Source organism: Lonchura striata, chromosome 10 (genome assembly GCF_046129695.1).
Source record: "Lonchura striata isolate bLonStr1 chromosome 10, bLonStr1.mat, whole genome shotgun sequence".
NCBI classification, from domain to species: Eukaryota; Metazoa; Chordata; class Aves; order Passeriformes; family Estrildidae; genus Lonchura; species Lonchura striata.
In genome coordinates this window covers 9076852-9096063 of record NC_134612.1, presented here as the reverse complement: position 1 = coordinate 9096063, position 19212 = coordinate 9076852, and the positions used below count along the sequence as shown (strand labels likewise).

General features: G+C 47.1%; 1 protein-coding gene across 1 annotated transcript in view; it reads right to left on the bottom strand.

The window, feature by feature from the left end:
• Positions 1–736: 736 nt before the first annotated feature.
• Positions 737–19212, bottom strand: part of SGPP2 (sphingosine-1-phosphate phosphatase 2) — a 33399-nt gene continuing 14923 nt past the window's right edge. The window contains exons 3-5 of the mRNA XM_021553640.2: positions 9669–9848; positions 7428–7517; positions 737–2021 (exon numbers count right to left, since the gene is read on the bottom strand). Coding sequence (XP_021409315.2) covers positions 1479–2021; positions 7428–7517; positions 9669–9848 — 813 coding nt within the window. The 3' untranslated portion in view covers positions 737–1478. The remainder of the gene's footprint in view (positions 2022–7427; positions 7518–9668; positions 9849–19212) is intronic.

Sequence of the window (19212 nt, the reverse complement as noted above, 5' to 3'; positions counted from 1 at the left end):
CAGTGCCATCAGAAGACACTCTGAGCTCTGCCCAATGATGGCATTTTGATTTTGTCTGCTCACATGTCCCCCACTCCACCAGCCACTTTTTCCCTGATGCCCGTTTGCTCTGTTGCTTCAGGAGCAGCCAGGCAGGCAGAGGCACAGCCCTGCTCCCCAGCAACCCCAGACCCACAGCAAAACAGCCATTGCTGCTGCCCTGGCAGCGATTTTGGCTGTGAGCCTGTCATATTTAGTTGCCTGGGCAGAGGGTGTTTAATTGTAGGACACAGAGGGGACACGGTGGGGTCAGTGATTTCTAACCCAAAGTTATCTGTGCACAGAAATTCCCATTACTCCTCTGAGTCAGATATTTTAGGCTAGTTGCTTTGTGTTTCTGTGGCAAGGGCATCGGGGGTGTGGCTATGAGGGTGACTTCTCTCAGAAGATGCCAGAAGCTTCCCCTGTGTCCAACAGAACCAATGCCAGCTGGCTTCCAGACACATCCACTGCTGGCCAAGGCTGAGTCCATCAGTGACAGTAGCAGTACCTCTGGGATAACACAGTTTAAGAAGGGAGGAAAAATCCATACAATTGCAGGCAGAAGAGTGAAGATATGAGAGGGAAACAACTCTGCAGACACCAAGATCACAGAAGGATGAGGAAGAGTAAGAGGTGCTCTGGGTGCCAGGGCAGAGACTCCCCTGCAGCCCATGGTGCAGCCCATGGTGCAGCCCATGGTGCAGCCCATGGTGAGGCAGCTGTGCCCTTGCAGCCCATGGAGGTCCATGGGGAGCAGAAAGCCACCTGCAATCAGTGCATGACCCCACACTGGAGCAGGGTGATGCCCTAAGAAGGTTTTGAAAAACACCACTGAAACAGGCTCCTGGCAGGACTTCTGATCCCTCAGGGGACCCTTGCTGGATGGAGAACTGCAGACCATGGAAAACTTCACATTGGAGATGTTTCTGAAGAGCTGTCTTCTGTGGGAAGGACCCTATGCTGGAGCAGGGGAGGAGTGTGAGGGGTTCTACCCCTGAGGAGGAAGGAACAGCAACATGTGATGAACTGACTGTAACCTCCAATCCCATGTGATGGTGGGCAGGAGGAGCTAGAGACTTCAGGAGGGAAGCTGAGCCTAGAAAGAAGGGAGGGGTAGGTGGAAGGTGGTTGTAATATTTGGTTTTATTTCTTATTATCCTACTCTGATTAGTTTGATAATAAATTAAACTTATTTCCCCAAGTTGAGTCTGTTTTGCCTGTGACAGTAAAACCGCTGAGTGATCTCTCCCTGCCCTTGTTTTGAGCCGTGATCCTCTCATTATATTTTCTCTCCCTGGAGAGAGAGGAGTGATAGAGCAGCTTTGGTGAGCCCCTGGCATCCAGCCAGAGCCAAACCCACCACACCAGTGCAGAAAGGCACAAAACACTTTTTGGTTTGGTCAGCAGCCTGGACTGTCCCGTGTCCGAAGCGGCGGCTCGGCGAGGAGGAGCTGTGCTCACATCAGCCCCAGCAGCTCGTGCAGCCGCGGCACAACCACGGTGGCCGTGAAGCCCACGGAGGAGTAGGTCACAAACTTGTAGGGCACCTCCACTTCCAGGCGCCTCCGGGCTTCCAGGTCACCGATGGGGAACTTGTACCGACGGCCCAGCACGCCAAGGACCACGCTCTTCATGAGCCAGCGTGTCAGCAGGACAACCAAGATCCCCACGGAGAACCTGGCTAGCACCAACACCATTGTGCTGGCGATCAGAGGGAGGCCAGGCTGAAGGCTCTGGCCAGCGTAGGCCGAAGCAGCGTACTGGTTGTTTAACCAAAATCCCACAGTTGCTCCAGCTGCTGCTCCTAAGATCGTAGTGGTGTCTCCCCTGGTAGGGCTGTAATAGTCTAGTTTGGGGTAGTTGTAACATAAGACAAGAGGCACTACTATGGAGAACAATGGGCAGAAGGGGCTGGTTAACAGCAAGTGATCTATTGTGTCCCACGCAGGATACAAGAGCACGAGCAGCACAGCCGAAATCAGTGCTCCTCCGATCACATCCTGTAAAGAAATCACATTTTAAAGGCTTTGTGAGGCCTGGAAGGTAAACCAGGTATTTGGGTGATTATAAAAGACCAGTATCTGCATAGGTGGGGCCCAGCAGTGGAGAACACCCTGAGTCCACTGATGGCATTATCCATGTGCAGGGAAAACCTGAACCATGTGCTAAACAAAACATGACAATCCACAATCCCAGCCTTAGCTTATGTATATGCATATGTCTGTGGACACACATCCTTCCTCACCTGCTCTCATCATTTGAGGACATTCCCACCTATGACCTCGGAAAAGGCACGTGCACAACTCCATCCCAAGGACAACATTGCAGTGAGCTGCCTTCGCACAAACCCTTTCCCTCCCATAACCCTACAACAGTTTCATCATGTCAGTGTGATTATCCCTTGCTTGCTTTGCATAAAGGGGGAGATGCTGTCCCTTGTCAGAGACAGGCTCCCATCCCAGAACCACAAGCTCCAGGGATGGAAAGGGCAGAGCTGTGGGATGTGGTGTGTGTGCCATGGCTTCTGCCAACTGCGGAAGAAGGCACCTCCAGGCAGGGATACAGCAAGGAGAAATTTGTTGCCCAAGTCTCTGAAATCTGGCCTTTGGTACACTGCCTGAAGCAAGCATATAGTTAAACCCTAATTTATTAACAGAGGCAAATAAGGTGTTTTGGGAGCTTGATTGTTGTCAGCCACAAAGCTGAGGCAGGAGGTAGCCCCTAACAAAAGCTCTCTGTATGGGAGCAGCCAGGTAAAAAGCAATAAAACAAGTTTCCCTGTGCCACCCTTCCAGTGTCATGTAGAGGCAGCAGTGTTCTTACAGCCACAAAAAGCTCTGCAAAAGCTGAAGTTAGCTACAGACAGAAATGTCCTCTTCTAAGATTGTATCTTTTTCACAAGTCATGACAGCTGACTACTACCATGATTGGTCACAGTCTGAAAATTATTTATGTGAGCTTCACTTTGAGCAGGAATGAGGGGACTTTCTCACAACAGAAATATTTAATGACATTCTGGTAAATGCATTACTCCTGTATGGTTGAACTTCAGCTGTTTATAACTTCCATTACATTCACAGCGCACTTGGTTTTAAACAACTCCTACAGCCATTTTGCACATCCCTAATACAAATTTCCTTTTATTCTCTCATCCAAAACATGAGGCTAGCCATGGAAATACACAGACTTGATCACAGATATCTAGTATGTAAAATACCACTATATTATATACCTTTACTTCACAGTAAATCATGTTTTGCTGTCAATTCTTAGATGATACCTTTGCACACAAAGCATGGTTTGGCCCAACACTAAGCAACCACCTCAACACAAAAGAGCCAGGGGCTGCTCCCAGCACTGATCCTCATAAATCCCATCCCCACTCTGTACATATATTTCCCACACACATGCTTGTCCACATCATGTTAGAAGAAAAAGTCCTCAATACCCCTCTGTGCATGATCAAGGAGCAAAATTCAAAAGCTGTTCACATGCTTTTCTGTTCAATTAAAGAAATGTAACAAAATATTAACATTTCCTCACAAAACTTTGCTCAGATTTACCCAGCTGACTCCAGCAGTTCCCGAGCCAGTTGCAAACAGTCCCTATTTACAAACCTAATTGAAGTTTTCTGAATTTTGTTATTCTCCCATTCAGCCCCAGTACAGTACCGTGGCTCTTGGAAGTTTCAAGCAGGACCCAGACACTCAGCTCTGCCCCTGACCAGTGGCATTGTACCAGTGGTCTCCAAACTGGGTGCACAAAGCAGCCAGTGGGGTTGGGGGGAGAACATACTTTTTGCTCATAAGTCAAATAAAATGTACATTTTTCAGAAGTAATGCTTATTTCATTGTTATATTTGTTAATTTTGTGTGTTTTATAATGCATGTACCAGTATAGCAGTGTATACAATTTGTAAGTATACAATGTATATAATTTGTAAGTAAAGATATAGATATAGATATAGATATAGATATAGATATAGATATAGATATAGATATAGATATAGATATAGATATAGATATAGATATATAGATATATGTAGTACATGTTTTGTAAGTACATATATATGTATATGTAGGATGCCAACAGTTTATTCTGTTTTCCCCCCATCCACCAATATCTGGCTTCTCATTTTGAAACTAGAAGCTGCTGGAGAGCTCAGGACATGCTGTGGCTGTCTGCGGTGGTCCCTTCAGTCCCGGTGTGCATGGGCAGGTTTGATTTTTTTTCAACATCCAAAAGAGGTTGGCAAGATCCAGAGCAACGCTTACATTTAGCAATGCAGAATTAATGACGTGTCCCCTTGCCTGTTAAACTCAGGACAAGATGGGAAGAGGAGGGATGACTCTGATTTCTGCGAGAGCTGCTTTGCGGACTCTGGCTGCTGTGCCCCCCGGAGCAGGACCTGAGTTTTTCCCGGGAGTGGAGCTGCTGTCAGCACGCCCAGGAAGCACATTCCTGCCTGTCTGCCTGTGTAAACAGATTAGCCTCTCGCCAAGCCCGCAATTATAAAGGAATTTTTAAATAAGGGCAGGCACGGATTTTGCTCAAGGTGCAGTACTACCTGCAGAATTTCAAACCTCCGGTTGCTGGGAGGTTCAACCATCCTGCTGGGATGCTCCAGCTCCCTCGGCACAGACAAGTCCTCCCCAGGCTCCATCGAGCTCCCCTGAAGCCCCTCCACGGCCATGCAGCTCAGCCCTGCTCCCACACTGCCCCAAACATCTGCCCTGCTTCCCTGATACTCCCAATCCAAGCATAAGGAGCACTTTTCCTATTCTGTCTGGTACAAGGTCACTTACTGCCTGAGTTCCCTTATATTCATTTAGTGTGAGACACTACTCATGCTCCTAAACTCCACTCCTAAGAACTGTGCTGCACAGTGTGTGAAATACTGTGACTATGTTGGGTGTTTATCAGCTTTAAAATATCTAAGATAATTTCAGGATTAATGGTAGTATGAAAAAACCTGAAATACAGCCCAACAAAGGGGTGGGGTGGGAGCTTCAGAACACACACCCCCAACTCCCCCTGTGGGAAGTGTAGGCAGAAATAAATGCATCAACACTAAATGATACATCTCAGGGGGGAGAAAAAGCCCTTCATGTTTTTTTTGCTATAAAAAGTGACCATGCTGCTCAGCACAGGAGATTATTGCTTGTAACTCAGGGCAGTGGCAGTGCCAGCGAGGTTCTCCCCACATCAGCTGTGGCTCTGGAGGGAATGGCTTCAGCAGATGTGAGGCAGGAAAACTTTTTCACTGCATTGAGGACGGGACAAAAAATTGGGCCAGTGTTTTAAGAGGTGAAACAAAGTAATATTTTCTAGAATACAACTCTCTGGAGAAAAAAGGCATACAACAACAGTTATCACTCATATAATCTCCAATTGCTTCTTGTTTCTCAAAAATAACCCTTAAAAACTTACAGATTCACTGCTTCAAAGTGTATCCAAATTTTTATTTTCTTTTTTACTTTGTCCTTTCCAGGTAACTCCAGATTGCCTCTTTACCAGGTTCTTGGACTCCATCATTTAAGACCTACAAGAAAGGACCCTGCATTTCCCCTGTTTTTCCACACACACGGGACACTGATGTTGAGGTGATGGAGATGGGTGGTTGTAACTCAATTACCTGTCAACAGAGTGAGTGCATTGCTGCCACCCCGTTCTCTGGCTGGGTGATGCTCTCCTGGTAACAGCCTAGGCCATGGGTGCTGGTTCCCTTTTCCCTGAGCATAGTATTCACTCTGGTACAGCTGGAAGGATGCAGACAGCTCCCATACCAGCTGACTGCCTCTCCAGGAGGTCTTTGATGGGAATATCTCTTCTAATGACATCACTGTGCTTTCTGATACCCCTCCTCATTCAAAAGCAAGGCCAGCAGTGCTAAAATACAAATAGATTTGTAAGGCTGAGACTACAGAAGATGAGATTCTGCACTGATGAGGAGCTGCAGGAAAGCACAGTGCAACTGCCCTTGTCGCTCTTCCTCTGGTTCCTCAAACAGGAAAAACTCAGTTGCACCAAGTCCATGGATATTTGTTACCCATTCCTTTGCTTTACTAAAATGTAATACATTATTACATCCTTTCTATTATGGCCTCAGTTAAAAACCCAGAGACTCTTTCAGGTGATGGCTTGAGGTCAGACACAACTCTGGACTGCACTTCTTCCCCAAAGAGCCAGTGGCATAGCAGAGCCAGTCCCTGTGTGACAAGCTGCATGTGGAACCTGTGACCCAGCCTGGCACACACTGGATAAAGACCCAGCCAAGCACCTTTGCCCTTCTGAAAGGCAGCATTGCTCACTCTTCAGCTAGGAAGCTTTTTCTAAAATTTTATTTTACAGCCCTTTTCTATCATATCAAAAGCACAAAGGACTTTTTCTTCTTTACCCGAAAATCCATCTAAATTTAGAGGGGTCTTTCATTATGATGGGTCAGCAAGAGAAGTATGCAAAGAATTTTTACTTTTTGACTTAAGGTCAGTAGCCCAAAAAGGGTGTCTGCAGCCTCGATGTAAGATACTGTTTTGATCCACTGGGCCTGAAAGGGAAGGTCAAGCTATATTTTATAGCTAACCTTAATCACACGAGGGCTCCCTTTCTTACAGCCATCAAATCTCATTACAAACATAATTATTACTTAGTAAAAAAATTCAATTATTTATGCATATGCAACCAACAACGCATATCAAACTCCTGAAGAAATAGCCCGAAGTTTTTATCCATATTTTGGAAGCTGGACCGCCCCTCTGTCCACTGTATGTAACAGATCAAAAAAGTTTCATCCTGTCAGGAATGAACCAGCTATCACAGGCACACTGAAATTAGTTCCTAAAGCAGCACTGACGTCTCTAAGCAACTGTGCCCAGCAAGTCTGTCATATAAACCCACAGCTATTTTACAATTATTTTCAGACAAACTATTTGTGCACCTCAATCCCTTAAGCAGCAATTTCCTTCCAGCTGCAAACAAGGAACCTGTCATTGCTGAGCTCCTGGTGCCTGCGCAAGGCGGCCGCGCCTGGCCCGTGGCTCACCGAGCCGCAGCTCCTGCCGGCACTCCCGGGCTGGGGCTGAGCCAGCCCGGCTGTCCCGCTGCCAGCGCTGATACTATTGCACAAAGGGCTGAGCTCAGGAGCAGCGCCGCTTGCCCAAGCGCATTCCTGGCAATTACATGTCGAAATGGGGAGCTGCGCTGGAGACGCGCTCAGCTCAGCCGGCTGCGCCCCGCAGCCTCCCCGCGCTGTAAATCCCCTGCGGGCTCCAGCAGCAGCCCCAGGGCTTCCGCAGCTCCTCCGAGAGCCCAGCCCCAAACTCAGCGGCACAACTCCCTGCCCCTGCGCTGGCACGGCCACCACCCGGCAGAGCTGTAGGAAAGCAGCGCTGGAGGCACATCCTTACCAGGACTGTGTGCATCCCTGTGTAGAGCCTGCTCAGACACACCAACGTCGAAACCACGAACGCTGCTACGAGGCCGAGCTCGAATGGATACTGTGAAAAGGGGGGGGGAAAAAATACACCATTAAACCAAGCAGCTGGACTGACATAAGGATCTCGTGCTGGGAAGAGGCTCCTGAGCTGTGCTTTCCCCAAGAGATGAATGTGACCTGAGACATGGTCCCCCTCAATCAGCACACAACCCTGCTGGAAGGTCATTTCATTACCTGTGGTGCCTGCTTCTGCAACATCTGGTCTCACTGTGGAGACATCTGGGGAATAGATGGTATTTGCAGAATTGTTCTCTACAATATCTATCTGCAAAACCCATGTTAGTGTCAAAGAGCTTAAGGAAGAAGGCAGGCATGTTGTACAAGCCGTGCCTGAGGTAGCACTGCAGTCTCAGCTCAGCCAAGGCGACTGTGACAGCTGCAGAGTCTGACCAGAAGTGTAATCGATTGTCCTCGAGCAGTGCCTGAGTGGGGAGAATCAATGTCTGGGCTGAAACCACAGTCCAGCTATTAGAGCAGTCAGGACTGCTCTTCCCCGTGACACTTAAAGGTTTAATCATCTTCTTATGAAGCTGTTTTTTGCCTAATACCCTCCCTGAGTAAACTAAAAACATGGAAAGAACAATTTAAATAAATCATTAAACATAAAACATTTAAAAATTGTAAAAAAACACGTTTGGTAAAGAATAAGCTTAACATATTAGCCCTTAATCCACTCATTCAAACTCTGAAACTGAGTGGGCTGTTGGGCTCCTTTCAATCCATAAGGGAGTTTTTTTCTGAAAAAAATAAACCAACTCAAAATACAAATAAATGCAATTAATTAATCCAATTTGACACAAAGTTTCCATCTTCTGTCAGAGGCTTACGGCTGACCAGGGTGTCCACAGGTCAGCACAAAAATGCCTCTGTGGAAATTCTAAGCATAGCAGCTCACTTCTGACCCTTTCCCCTGGCATACTCCAGCTTCCTGAATAGAGAGCTCAAATCCAGCTGCAGATGTCACTCCCAGTTCATAAAACACTATTTTCCCTCATCTCTCTAAGCCTTTGGAGGATTTGCACCCACTTGACTCCTCCCTCAGCAGGCAGCCTTCGAGCTAGTCCAGATCAGTAATTGATGATTAGGGCATCTTGAGAAGATAGCAGCATAATGTACTTGGAGATTTTTCTATCTTAATAGAGGCAATTAAACCATTTAATTGTTTGACAGCAGCTTTATTGTTTCATGGCAGTTTCCAGGAAGCACAAGACTGCCTGTTAAGAGCTGCATGTCCCTCTGGTCACTTTGGATTGAGGAGAAGGCAATGCTGACCAGGTCATCTTGGCAGCCCTGACACATGGGATGGATCTGGCTCCCAGGACTAACAAATATCCCCTCTTTTGGCTCCTTGTCTCCATGCCACTGTCAAGCTGCTCTTGTTACCACACAGGAAGCAGGAGCCCTCTTATTACATGGGTTTATCCCTTGAGAGGGCTAAGAAACATTCTTAAATACAATGCAGCCAGGAAGTGATTATTGCTAGAGTACAGGAAACACAGGCTTGGATTCATTAAACAGAACAAAAATAATCATCATGGAGAAATGGGTTTCCAGGAAATAAACCTTTTAGGAAGATGAGGAAAAATGATGAGACTTCCCCAAGCAGCCTACAGCTCCTACAGTGAAGTTGCTGTTACTGCTCTGACAAGCAGGCTTCCTGATCATGTTGCGTGCTGTTAGTCTAACTCAGGTTGGACCAGGGGATTTCCAGGAATGCTTTTCCTTTCATACAGAAACCACAGAGTTCCTTTGGTTCCCCTGGGAGCCAGCATGTCCCAGTGTGCAGCAGTGACTTGGTGGGCATGGCCTGAACACAAAATGTGGCAACCAGGCACCTTCCCTGCCAGGCCACCCCACGTGCAAAAACACAGTGACCCCACCAAACTACAGCAGGGCAGTGCAGCCTGCCAGCAGCTCTGAGAGGAGTCCTTGCATAAAAAAGGACATTACCACTAAATTTCTTTTGTTATTGAGCAGCTACAGGTAAGAACAGGGAAGAATACACATCTGTGAAAATAAATAAAGAACTCCTCTGGAAGTAGCAACATCTTTGGATTTGCAAGCTTTATGTGGCTTGCTGGAAGCAGACACAGGCTTTTCTTTTCTTAATGTATTTTCTTTTTTTTCTTCTGGTTTCCTTTTGTACCCCTACCTTGTACTGGTTCATGGTTGCAATGAAAAAGGAGAAGGAGATGGCTGTAGCTGCCATGGCGTGGGTGGATGGCATCCCATACTCTGCATTCGTCCTCATCTCCAGCTTCACGACAGGTGGTGACAGGGGCCGAGGCCACTTCAGGATGTCCTTGGAGACCTGGCCTATGTACATCACTATCTGGGGACAGGAAAGGCCACAGGGCTGTCAGTCAGCACAGGCAATCCCCACGCAGCCCACCCAAGAACCACCTGTATTTCTGTGCTTTTTCTTGCAGAATCCACCCCTCCAAGTGGAGAATTTATCTCCTGAATTATTAAAGGGCTTTCCATTAGCTCAGCCAGTGAAGGAAGTGGTGGTTTTGCTGCACTCTGTGGTAACCTGAGCAGAAGTGGGACCAAAAGGAGGGTTGGCTGATGAGATTCAGCAATACAGGACAGTGTGAGACAGACAGCTGGTTCCCACACCAAGCCAGAGAAGTTTAAGTTTCCTCCCTATCCCTTACAACCCCTCTCCTGCAAAGAAAGCAGCCATATGAGAAATTTTTCCACCTCATCTTCAAATCACAGCCATGTCCAGCCCCAGCTCCCCCATTCCCAGCAGCTCCCACTCCAGCCACTGCTGCAGGAGCCCTGCTGGGCCACAGCACCCGTGTGGTTATTCAGTGACAGCCTCGGCATCCTCATAGAGGCAGCAGAGGGAAACTGGACAGGCAACATGAGCTACCAGTTCTCCTGCCTAACTCCCCAGTAAAAGGATTTTATTCCCTGCTTGAGACACCAGGCGTTTAAGTGAGGGCTGCATTCAGGTCAGCAAGGGAAGCAGAGGCAAGGGGCAATGCTATCCAGTGTCCCTGAGAGGTGCTGCCCATCCAGCCGTGCTCCTTAGCAGCCTCTCCCCAAATGCAGCATTCTCTCAGCATCCACAGTGAGGACATCTGAGACAAGTTAACCAGGCTGTCCCTGTAGGATGTATTTGCTTTCTGTTGTAGCCCTCCTCCCTTTACATAATGTAGCCACACATAGGCAGAGGAGGCTCTTTAAAACAAAGCCAAGCAAACCTTTTTTCTTTTTTTTTTAGTACAAAAATCAGGTTAACTGATGTCTACCATGAAAGCTCACTTGCTGTGTGAGACAGCTTGCTCTTCTGCTTCTTATGCTCCCACCAGCAAAGGAGGGGACTTAAAATAACATCCTTCCCTTTCTACTGGTGTTGGCCATATGCTGGAACAGCAACACGATCACCCACTGCCACATTTGTCACGAGGCACGCTGCATCCCTCTCTCTCCCATCAGCCATTTAAAAAATGGTTTCACATTAAAAGAAAGATGGCAGGATTCAGGATTCAGAAGTCAGGACCAGGAAAAAGCCAGTCATTCCTTCGTCCTTCCCTCTACAGCAAAGCACAAGCCAGAGAGTGCTAGATTTACAGCCAGCAGCAGAGCCTGGAAAAGTGACTTTGCATCCTTTATTCCTCATCATATGAATCACATTACTGCCTTATTATCAGCAGCAGGTGGGACCCACCTGGCTGCTCCTATGGACACACAGGGCACAGGGAAGACAGTGAATAAATACTCTGCCCCAGACTGTTCACAGTAAACAAAGGCTCAAGGAACAAATGTATTTTAAAAACCTACTGTGTGATTTTATTTAGTTAATGCCTTCAGTTTCCAAATGGATGCAGGCACATGTTTGGAAGTTAATTAAATTCCAAGGTTGAAAGAAAAATTGCTCTCTCGGGCAGAACATAAAACATTGAGGCTGCCATTTGTGATACCATCTGAGAGGCAAGGTAGGATGAGCCAGTTTATCAGCAGTCCTCTATAATAATGACTTCCACTTGTGTAAGTATTATTAGCACTAGAACATAAGAGCATTGCAGAAAAGGAAATGAGTCATCTCAAAAATGAAGGCTATGCTAGGACTCCTGTGATGGTGAAAAAACAGACTTAATGCTGGAAGTGGGATGGGTAAATGAAAATACCAGACATCATCACAACACCCTCCCCTTCCCAGCATCCCAGATTAAATTCTGACCCTTTTACTTTAGAAACAAACTGTATAGCGGGTAAGGAGAGGTGAGACGACCTTCATAAAACATGCAGGGGACTCCAGAATATGCCCAGACAGCATGGATCTCTGAAGCACCGTACCTTTGCCTTTAGCTTACTTGGGTACCATGCACATGGCTTTACACACATAATTCTGAAATATGTGGCAGAAGCAGCGCTTGTGGGTGAGGTAAAACACCCCCAGCAGCTGAAGTGGCAGGCTGCCCGAGAGAATGACATCAGGGGCACATTGCTAAAGGCCACCCTGCACAGGCAGTGCCGTGGCACCTGCACCCCACAGGCTGCGGGGCTGGGGGAGCCCGGCTGTGCCCGGCACTGCTCGGGTGCTGTGTGTGGGCTGGAAGAGAACAGCTCTGCCCAGGTTCTGCGTGGGCTGCAGGGGCTGGGGGAGCTGGGGGAGCCTGGCTGTGCCCGGCTCTGCCCGGGTTCTGCACGGGCTGCAGGGGCTGGGGGAGCTGGGGGAGCCCGGCTGTGCCCGGCATGGGGGAGCTGGGGGACCTGGAGGAGCTCAGCTCTGCCCGGCTCTGCCTGGCACTGCCCAGGTGCAGGAGCACGGCTCTGCCCAGCACTGCCCGGGCTCTGTGAGGGCTGCAGGAGCTCGGCTCTGCCCAGGCTCCCCACAGGCTCTTTTCTCACAGCATGGCAAAGCAGAGTTCTGCAGAGCTGCCGGCCCTGGCAGCGGGTGCCCTCCCTGGGACAGCCCTGTGCCACGGAGCAGGAGTGGCACCAGTGGGACCCATCCGGCAGTGCCCACCCTCACCCTTCTCTCATGCACATCCATGTTTTCCCAACGCAATGAAAATGACTCTGAACTCTTTTGGGTTAAATCCTTGCAACAAATGTAAGCAGCAATAAAAAACCAAACAAAACCTAAAAACTGTAAGCAGCTTAAAGCAAGACCTTCCTCAGGCTCTGTGGTGTCTACCACAGCTACAGCTGTGCAAGGGCAATAGCAGCACATTACAGCAAGCCAGGACTCCAGGTGAAGGAAAGGCAAGGCTTTATTGCCACTTTGGGTGAACAGCATTACATTTTACTACACAAAGGCAATTGGCAGTTGCTATAGCAGCAAGACAGCCTCTGTGGTCTTTTTCTGAGAGCTTCCTCTTAATTTGCTCTGAGTCATATATATAGTCTACCTCCAAAAATACTTCTTCACCTGAGCCTTTGCATCAGGATAAACAAGACAATCATATCTTTGTAATTTAAAATATTTTGCTTTAGTGAACAACTACAGAACAAAATTTGAGGTATTAGAATCCACACAGGTGTGGATAGCTATTCATTTGTTCCAACATCTGAAGGAGATCCCTCTGGGGTGAGGGGCTGCTCCCCTCCTTCTGAGCATCTGAGTGCCATGAAGTGACCTGTTTCCCTGACATTCCCATGCCTCTGGCGTGTAAGTCAACAATCTAGGAGGAGGTTTTTCTGACCTGCAGGCATTGTCTGGTATTTGCAATGGTTTCCCCTCACATGCATCACTCCTATGACAGGAAGCAAGAGCTCTGGAAGCAGATTTACCACCACAGTGCAGATGCACATGGAGCAGACAGACACAACTAAGCCTGTTCCCTGTGCAGAGGCGTGGCAGTACTGCCACAGAGTGCAACTTCCCCTGTGGAATGTTCCTATGGCAGCTGCCCAGACCCTGAGCCTGGCAGGATTGAGGAAACATGCTCAGTGCTGAAGGTGTGCTTTGTGTGGACATCCTCCTTCACCCCTGCCCTCTACAACCTCTGTGCAGGATGGACACACCTGTCTCTCTCACTGGCATATGAAGGTCAGGAGGAGCAATTCTTTTTTTATTCTGCCATATTTCAGCTAACAAAGGGGAACTAGATCATATTTGTTTTCAGCTTCTGATTTTGCAGCTGTCCTTATCTTCATTATTGATCTGTTAAAAGGACAAGACAAAATTCTAGAGAAGACACGCTGTCAAATAGCATAGGCAATTTCTTCCCTGAGATTCACAGTGTGGCAGCCTGACTCCAAATCTTCTGGTTTAGCTCCAAAATAGAAACTCTGTAACCTGGCTCTAGAAACCCTGGCCTGCAGGGTCATCTCACCAGAAAGGAAACTTACAGTTTGAAAATGACGTTACTTTGGGTTTCTTTCCCGAGCACTGTGCACTGATAGGAGTGACCAAGCATACTGAAGAAAAAAAAAAGAAGGCTGGCCTATTAATAAACATGATTAGTCAAGCAGAAGTAAAGACTGTGTGGGGTTGCTGAGGCAGGCGTGACTTTGATTTACCATAGAGAAATTAAGCCAAGCACCCAGCCTGCACAGCTCTGTGCTCAGCATCCCCCAGGTGCAGTGACCAGATAAACACTGCAGCAGATTCTTGCTGTGACTTTGTCCCTCGGGCATCACTCGGTTCAGAGTGAAAGAGGAACAGGGCAAGGAAAAGCTTGTTCTTGTGGAGGTACTCCTCCTACCTACCCCCCAGTCAATGCCAAGAACTAAGGCTTGGCTCCAGCAAAGCACACCATGACAGTCACTGAGCAGCACTCTTGGCCCCTTGCCCTGGCAGCAGCCCAGGTGGAGGAAGCCCTGCAGAGCAGAACCTGGGGCCCTAAGCCACCCTCAGATTGCCTCCTGCTCCCCATCCCCTCCTGAAGCACCGGGCTGCTCCCCGTGCTCCAAGCCCAGCAGCAGGGCTGGATCCTCCTGGAGGCACACACACCTTGTGGGAGAGGGTAGCTGGCTCTCCCAGAGCTCCAGCACCTGCCATTTCCAGCTGGGTATTGTTTCCAGAAAACACATCCACCTTGTGCTGGCTGCACGGGAGCTTTCCACGTTTCCCAAGGGCTTGGCCAGGGTCCATGGGATGTTCAAGGCTGCATTCAGCTGGTGGGATGCTCAAACCCTTGGGCTGTCCCAGCCACTATGGGAACATCAAATCCCACAGGCAGGTCTCCAGCCCACCACAAGCAGCACAGCACTCACAGCACAGCACAGGGCAGCAGGGGCTGGGGGACAGGGAAGACACAGCTTGGGCAGCTTTCTAAAACTGTTATATATATTTAAGGAAGGACGACTTTGTCTCAATTCAGGCTTCAGAAACACAAAACCAGAACAAGATTAGTAGTACCTCAAGCCTCCAGAAGCACAACCAGCCAACACCCTAACACATTCTCTGTCTTTAAAAGAAGCCTTTAGACAAAATCTATAAGGTAATTGAGTGTCTTATAGTGGGCTTAGAGAAAGAAATTTGAGTCCAGGCATCCAGGCTCCTGGTAGCAGGGAAAAGTACTGTCAGGTTGATCTGGTTTGTCATCTAACATCTAAAACTGTAAACTGTTACACCTAGAAGTTCTACTGAAATACAAAAGGTTGCCAGTTGAAACTTCACCTTAAATGATTCAGAGCTTGTCTCAGTTATGAAAGCCTTATTGGCACTTTTTCTTCAAGGGTGGAGTACAGCTGCCAGCTCTTGCAAAATTCCCTTTCAATCAACACTTTATCAACTTGCACACACCATTTATTTTTGTATCCTGACATGTAGTTAGTTATGTGCCTGAATACAGTTTTACATGTTCCTGTGCAGTGCAATATTTGGAGCTTGGCTTTCAAGTGACTCTGTTTGTCAGCAGTTCCAGGCTTGTTTCAGCCAAGTGTTGCAATTGCACTAACACACACACAAATTGTAAAACCAGGAGTTTGCTTCCAAGTGTGTTTTCAATCACCGCACAGCCATATCATTGGCATCACAATTGCAGGTGAACTCCAGCTGATTAGGAAACTCCTGGCTGCTCTGAGAGGGAGTAATGAGCTCATCATTGCTGAGTAACTAAGTGCTGCCAGCCTGTAGAAAACTGTTCTTCTGAAAAGCAAGATGAAAACTAAACTGCACTGGATTCAGACCCAGAACCTTCTCAGACTTGGTGCAGATGTCCCCAGCCAGTGCTGCTCAGGGAGCCCTGAGGGGCACACACAGCCTGGCATCACAAACACCCAAACGCTGCCTCCCTTCAGAGGTGCCACCTACTCCTGAGTCAGCAGCTTGTCACATGCCAAAAGCTTCCACACCTGCCCCAACAAAGTCCATGCTGGCCAGCTCTTATTTACATTGCATAAATTAAAGTTTTATATTCTATAAAGAGGCCTGAGGAACAAAACCCAGAAAAAGAAATTTCCAGGCATGCTGAATAGCAAACTGAAACAGAAAGGGTTTTTTTTTCCCCTAGGTCTCTGCATTTGAGATTCCACACTAAAATAAAGATTTCAAACCTGAAGCAGTGCAAAAAGTAAAAAATAAACAGAAACAAAGTGAGATTTCACCTCTTGAGCTGAGATGTGCAGTAAACTTAAAGAACATTTGGGGACTGTGTGAAGCTGCTTTTCATCTCTGCACTTCCTGGCTGAAATTGCAAGAGTCACAGGTATCAAAGCCTTGCCTGTGCAGTTTCAAGAGTGTTTACTTCAAATTGCTGGAGAAGAGAAGCAAAGGCACCAGGGGACCTTCGTTATTGACTCAGCACCTTGCTCAGAGGTTTCACACAGTTACTTCCTCCAGCTGTTCACAAAGGTAAAGCTAAAGCCTGCATAAATACTCTAAATCCTCAGAGGCAAGGCCCCATGGAAGCTCAACATGCAGCTTTATGCTGCCAAAGCATCTGGATGCAAAACCACTCAGCATTTCCCACGGCCATCCACCTGAGGAGAAAAGCACAAGCAGCTGGCTCTGGGGACCCAGGGCTGGAGAAGACATTCCTGGGTTCCAAGTCCACTCTTCTGCTGCTGCTGAAATAAACTCTTTAAAATTTTTCTTTCTGCCCTTCACCCTTCTAGAGCTATTTCACAACCTTTGGCTTCAACTGAAATTATTTATGACTGCCTTATGCACGTTTCTTCTTATGACTGTAGTTTTATTTTAAGAAGCTCCTTCCTTCCCCATGGTTTTTGCAGCCAGCCCCATTCTCCCTCCAATTTCATTTTGCTAGGGATTTATGTAAGCTTTTGGTCTCTGCTCAGAAAATAGTCTGTTCTTTAATCATCCCTGGCCCAGCTCCAATTTGAAATTATCTTTCTCAAATGGGGGTGACTGGCTCCACATAAACTGCTACAGATAAGATGGCAGGAAGTCTTTGTAAACAGCATTAATGCTGCTTTAATTTTTAAGGGATGAAACTCCTGTGATTCATCCTGGGACACCAACATTATCATCTCCCAATTGCAGCAGAAATTCACAGGTTTAAGTGGGAAACAGCACAAAAAGTGCCACCCTCAGCACCCTCATTCTCCAGAGCCACTTCTCCTGGCCAGTGGTGTCACCATCATCCCTGCCAGCCATGTTCCCTACATCCGTGTGCTTTGCCCAGGCTTTTGAAAAGGTCATTGCTGGTCCACTCTCTCTCCCTGCTCAAGAGCTTCACTAACAACCTCTCCTCATCCTGAGCACCCCCTTTAAAGGGGAACTACTCCCACCTTGCCCTTAGGGCTCTCCTTTGATACCAGCTCCCTTCCCCAGATGGATAAGAGCCTTCTGCAGGACCTGCCTGGGACCTGCAATTATCCCTTCATGCTCTTCCCAGCCCTCCACTCACAGCTGTGGTCAGAGACTTTCAGGCTGCCTGGGTTTTTACTGCCATCTAACACACTTCTTAGCCACACACCATCACCATCATCATCATGCATTCAGAAGCATTTCTTCAGAAGCCCATCACCAAAAACCTCCAATTTAGTTAAAAGCACAGCTTTGTCCCACTGCCACCTTGGTGTTTCCCTTGCAGCTGACACAAATGTCACATCCAGGACCAAGGCATCTGAGGCCAGGCTGGACAGGGCTTGGAGCAGCCTGCTCTGGTGGAAGGTGCCCCTGCCACAGCAGGGGGATGGAAGGAGGTGGTTTTTGAGCTCCCTTCCAACCCAAGCCATTCTGTGGTTTTATGACTGTTAGACCAGCACCAGCACTGTGAGTGCCAGTCCCTGCTCACCAGCAAGAGATCCTCCCAGCTGGACATGCCACAGCAGTAACACGTGGCCTGCATGGACATTTTTAGCCATTTCACAGTTACATACAACTAATGTTTTAAAAATACAGATTGTTGCAAGCCCGTGTATTTAAAACAGTTCCCCCTTTTCAGTATAAAGTGCAGCTCCACAACTCAGTAAGTGAAAAATAATATTAATTATCATATCAGATGCTTGAATACTCTAATTAAGTCAGACTAGATCTGGCCAATACTCAGATTAATTCCTTGCAAGGAAAAGACAAGGCAAATCTACAGAAATGCATGTAAAAGACTCCAAAGGCTCATTTTTTTTGAGTTATATGCAAACCCAGAAGGCAGTGACTACCAATTTTCATCTTCTGTGGCATGTTTCCAGAAGCTGTAGGTGTACTCCTGGCCAAAATCCAGCTCTAGTTGTACTGTGTCCACCTACTTCTAAATTTCATCTGCAAGTTATTTCTCATGTTCTCTTTATAAAATGTATTGACTAAGGTTACTGGCACCATCAGATTTGCACTCCAACAACTGATGCCTTCTGCCAAATACCAGGTGTATTTGATGTGTATAACCCAATTCAAGTTGGTTTTATTATTTCTTATCATATTATTTAGTCAAAAGACAAAATATCATTAAACAGAATTGACTAGATCACAAAGAAACTTCACTGTAAAGAGATAAACTTGGATAGCATATTAAAGTTTTTACCAAGATTCAGTTTTTAAATCAGTGTAGATTGATAGTGCATCCAGGCTCTGCCAGCTAACAGAGGTGCTCCCTACCTCCCTTCTCTGTTCTAAAATGGTTTTATTTGGGCAGCAATATCTGATCAATACCAAGATGAGCAATGGCAGTGACAGAACAGCCAGTCCTGGTCTGAAGAGCCCAGTTATCTCCTGTTTTTTTCGGGGCTACAATGGAAATGCATTATTCTGGGTACCCCAAACCCATGCTGAAGCAATGATGAAGTCAGTTAATTTGTGAATGCTCTCTATTAATAAAAATCAATGCTTTTAGCCTTCAACAGACAATCTGATCTCTTCCCCCCTCAAGTGGCTGCAGAAACACCCTGCTTATTCCACGGCAGCCTGCATATCCCCTTACTGTTAGGTTTATAGTAATTTCAGCTTAGCCAGAACCATATGAAATTACATAGAAGAAAAGAAAATAGGAGAAAGTCTTCCTAAAGTGATGAAAAGCAATCCCTGAAATACTATGATGCACTGGGAAGGAAGTGTTTTCCCAACTGTTCTCTGCAAACTGTATCAAAAGCAGCTCAGTCAGTGATTGTGCTGAAAAAATGTCAGCCCAAGATGTGGCAGAGATGAAAAAACCCTGAATCAGAGGAGGATGCCTCTCGCCTCCTCTCTCAGCATTGCAGTGCCTTTTCTTCCTAAACACAAGTTGCACATAAACAGTGTTGGTGCTTCTTTGGTTTGAAGGGATTTTCTTGAAGGGTTGTTCTTGTTCTTAAATATTCATTAGCTATAGACAGAGAATTAAAGTTTAAATTAA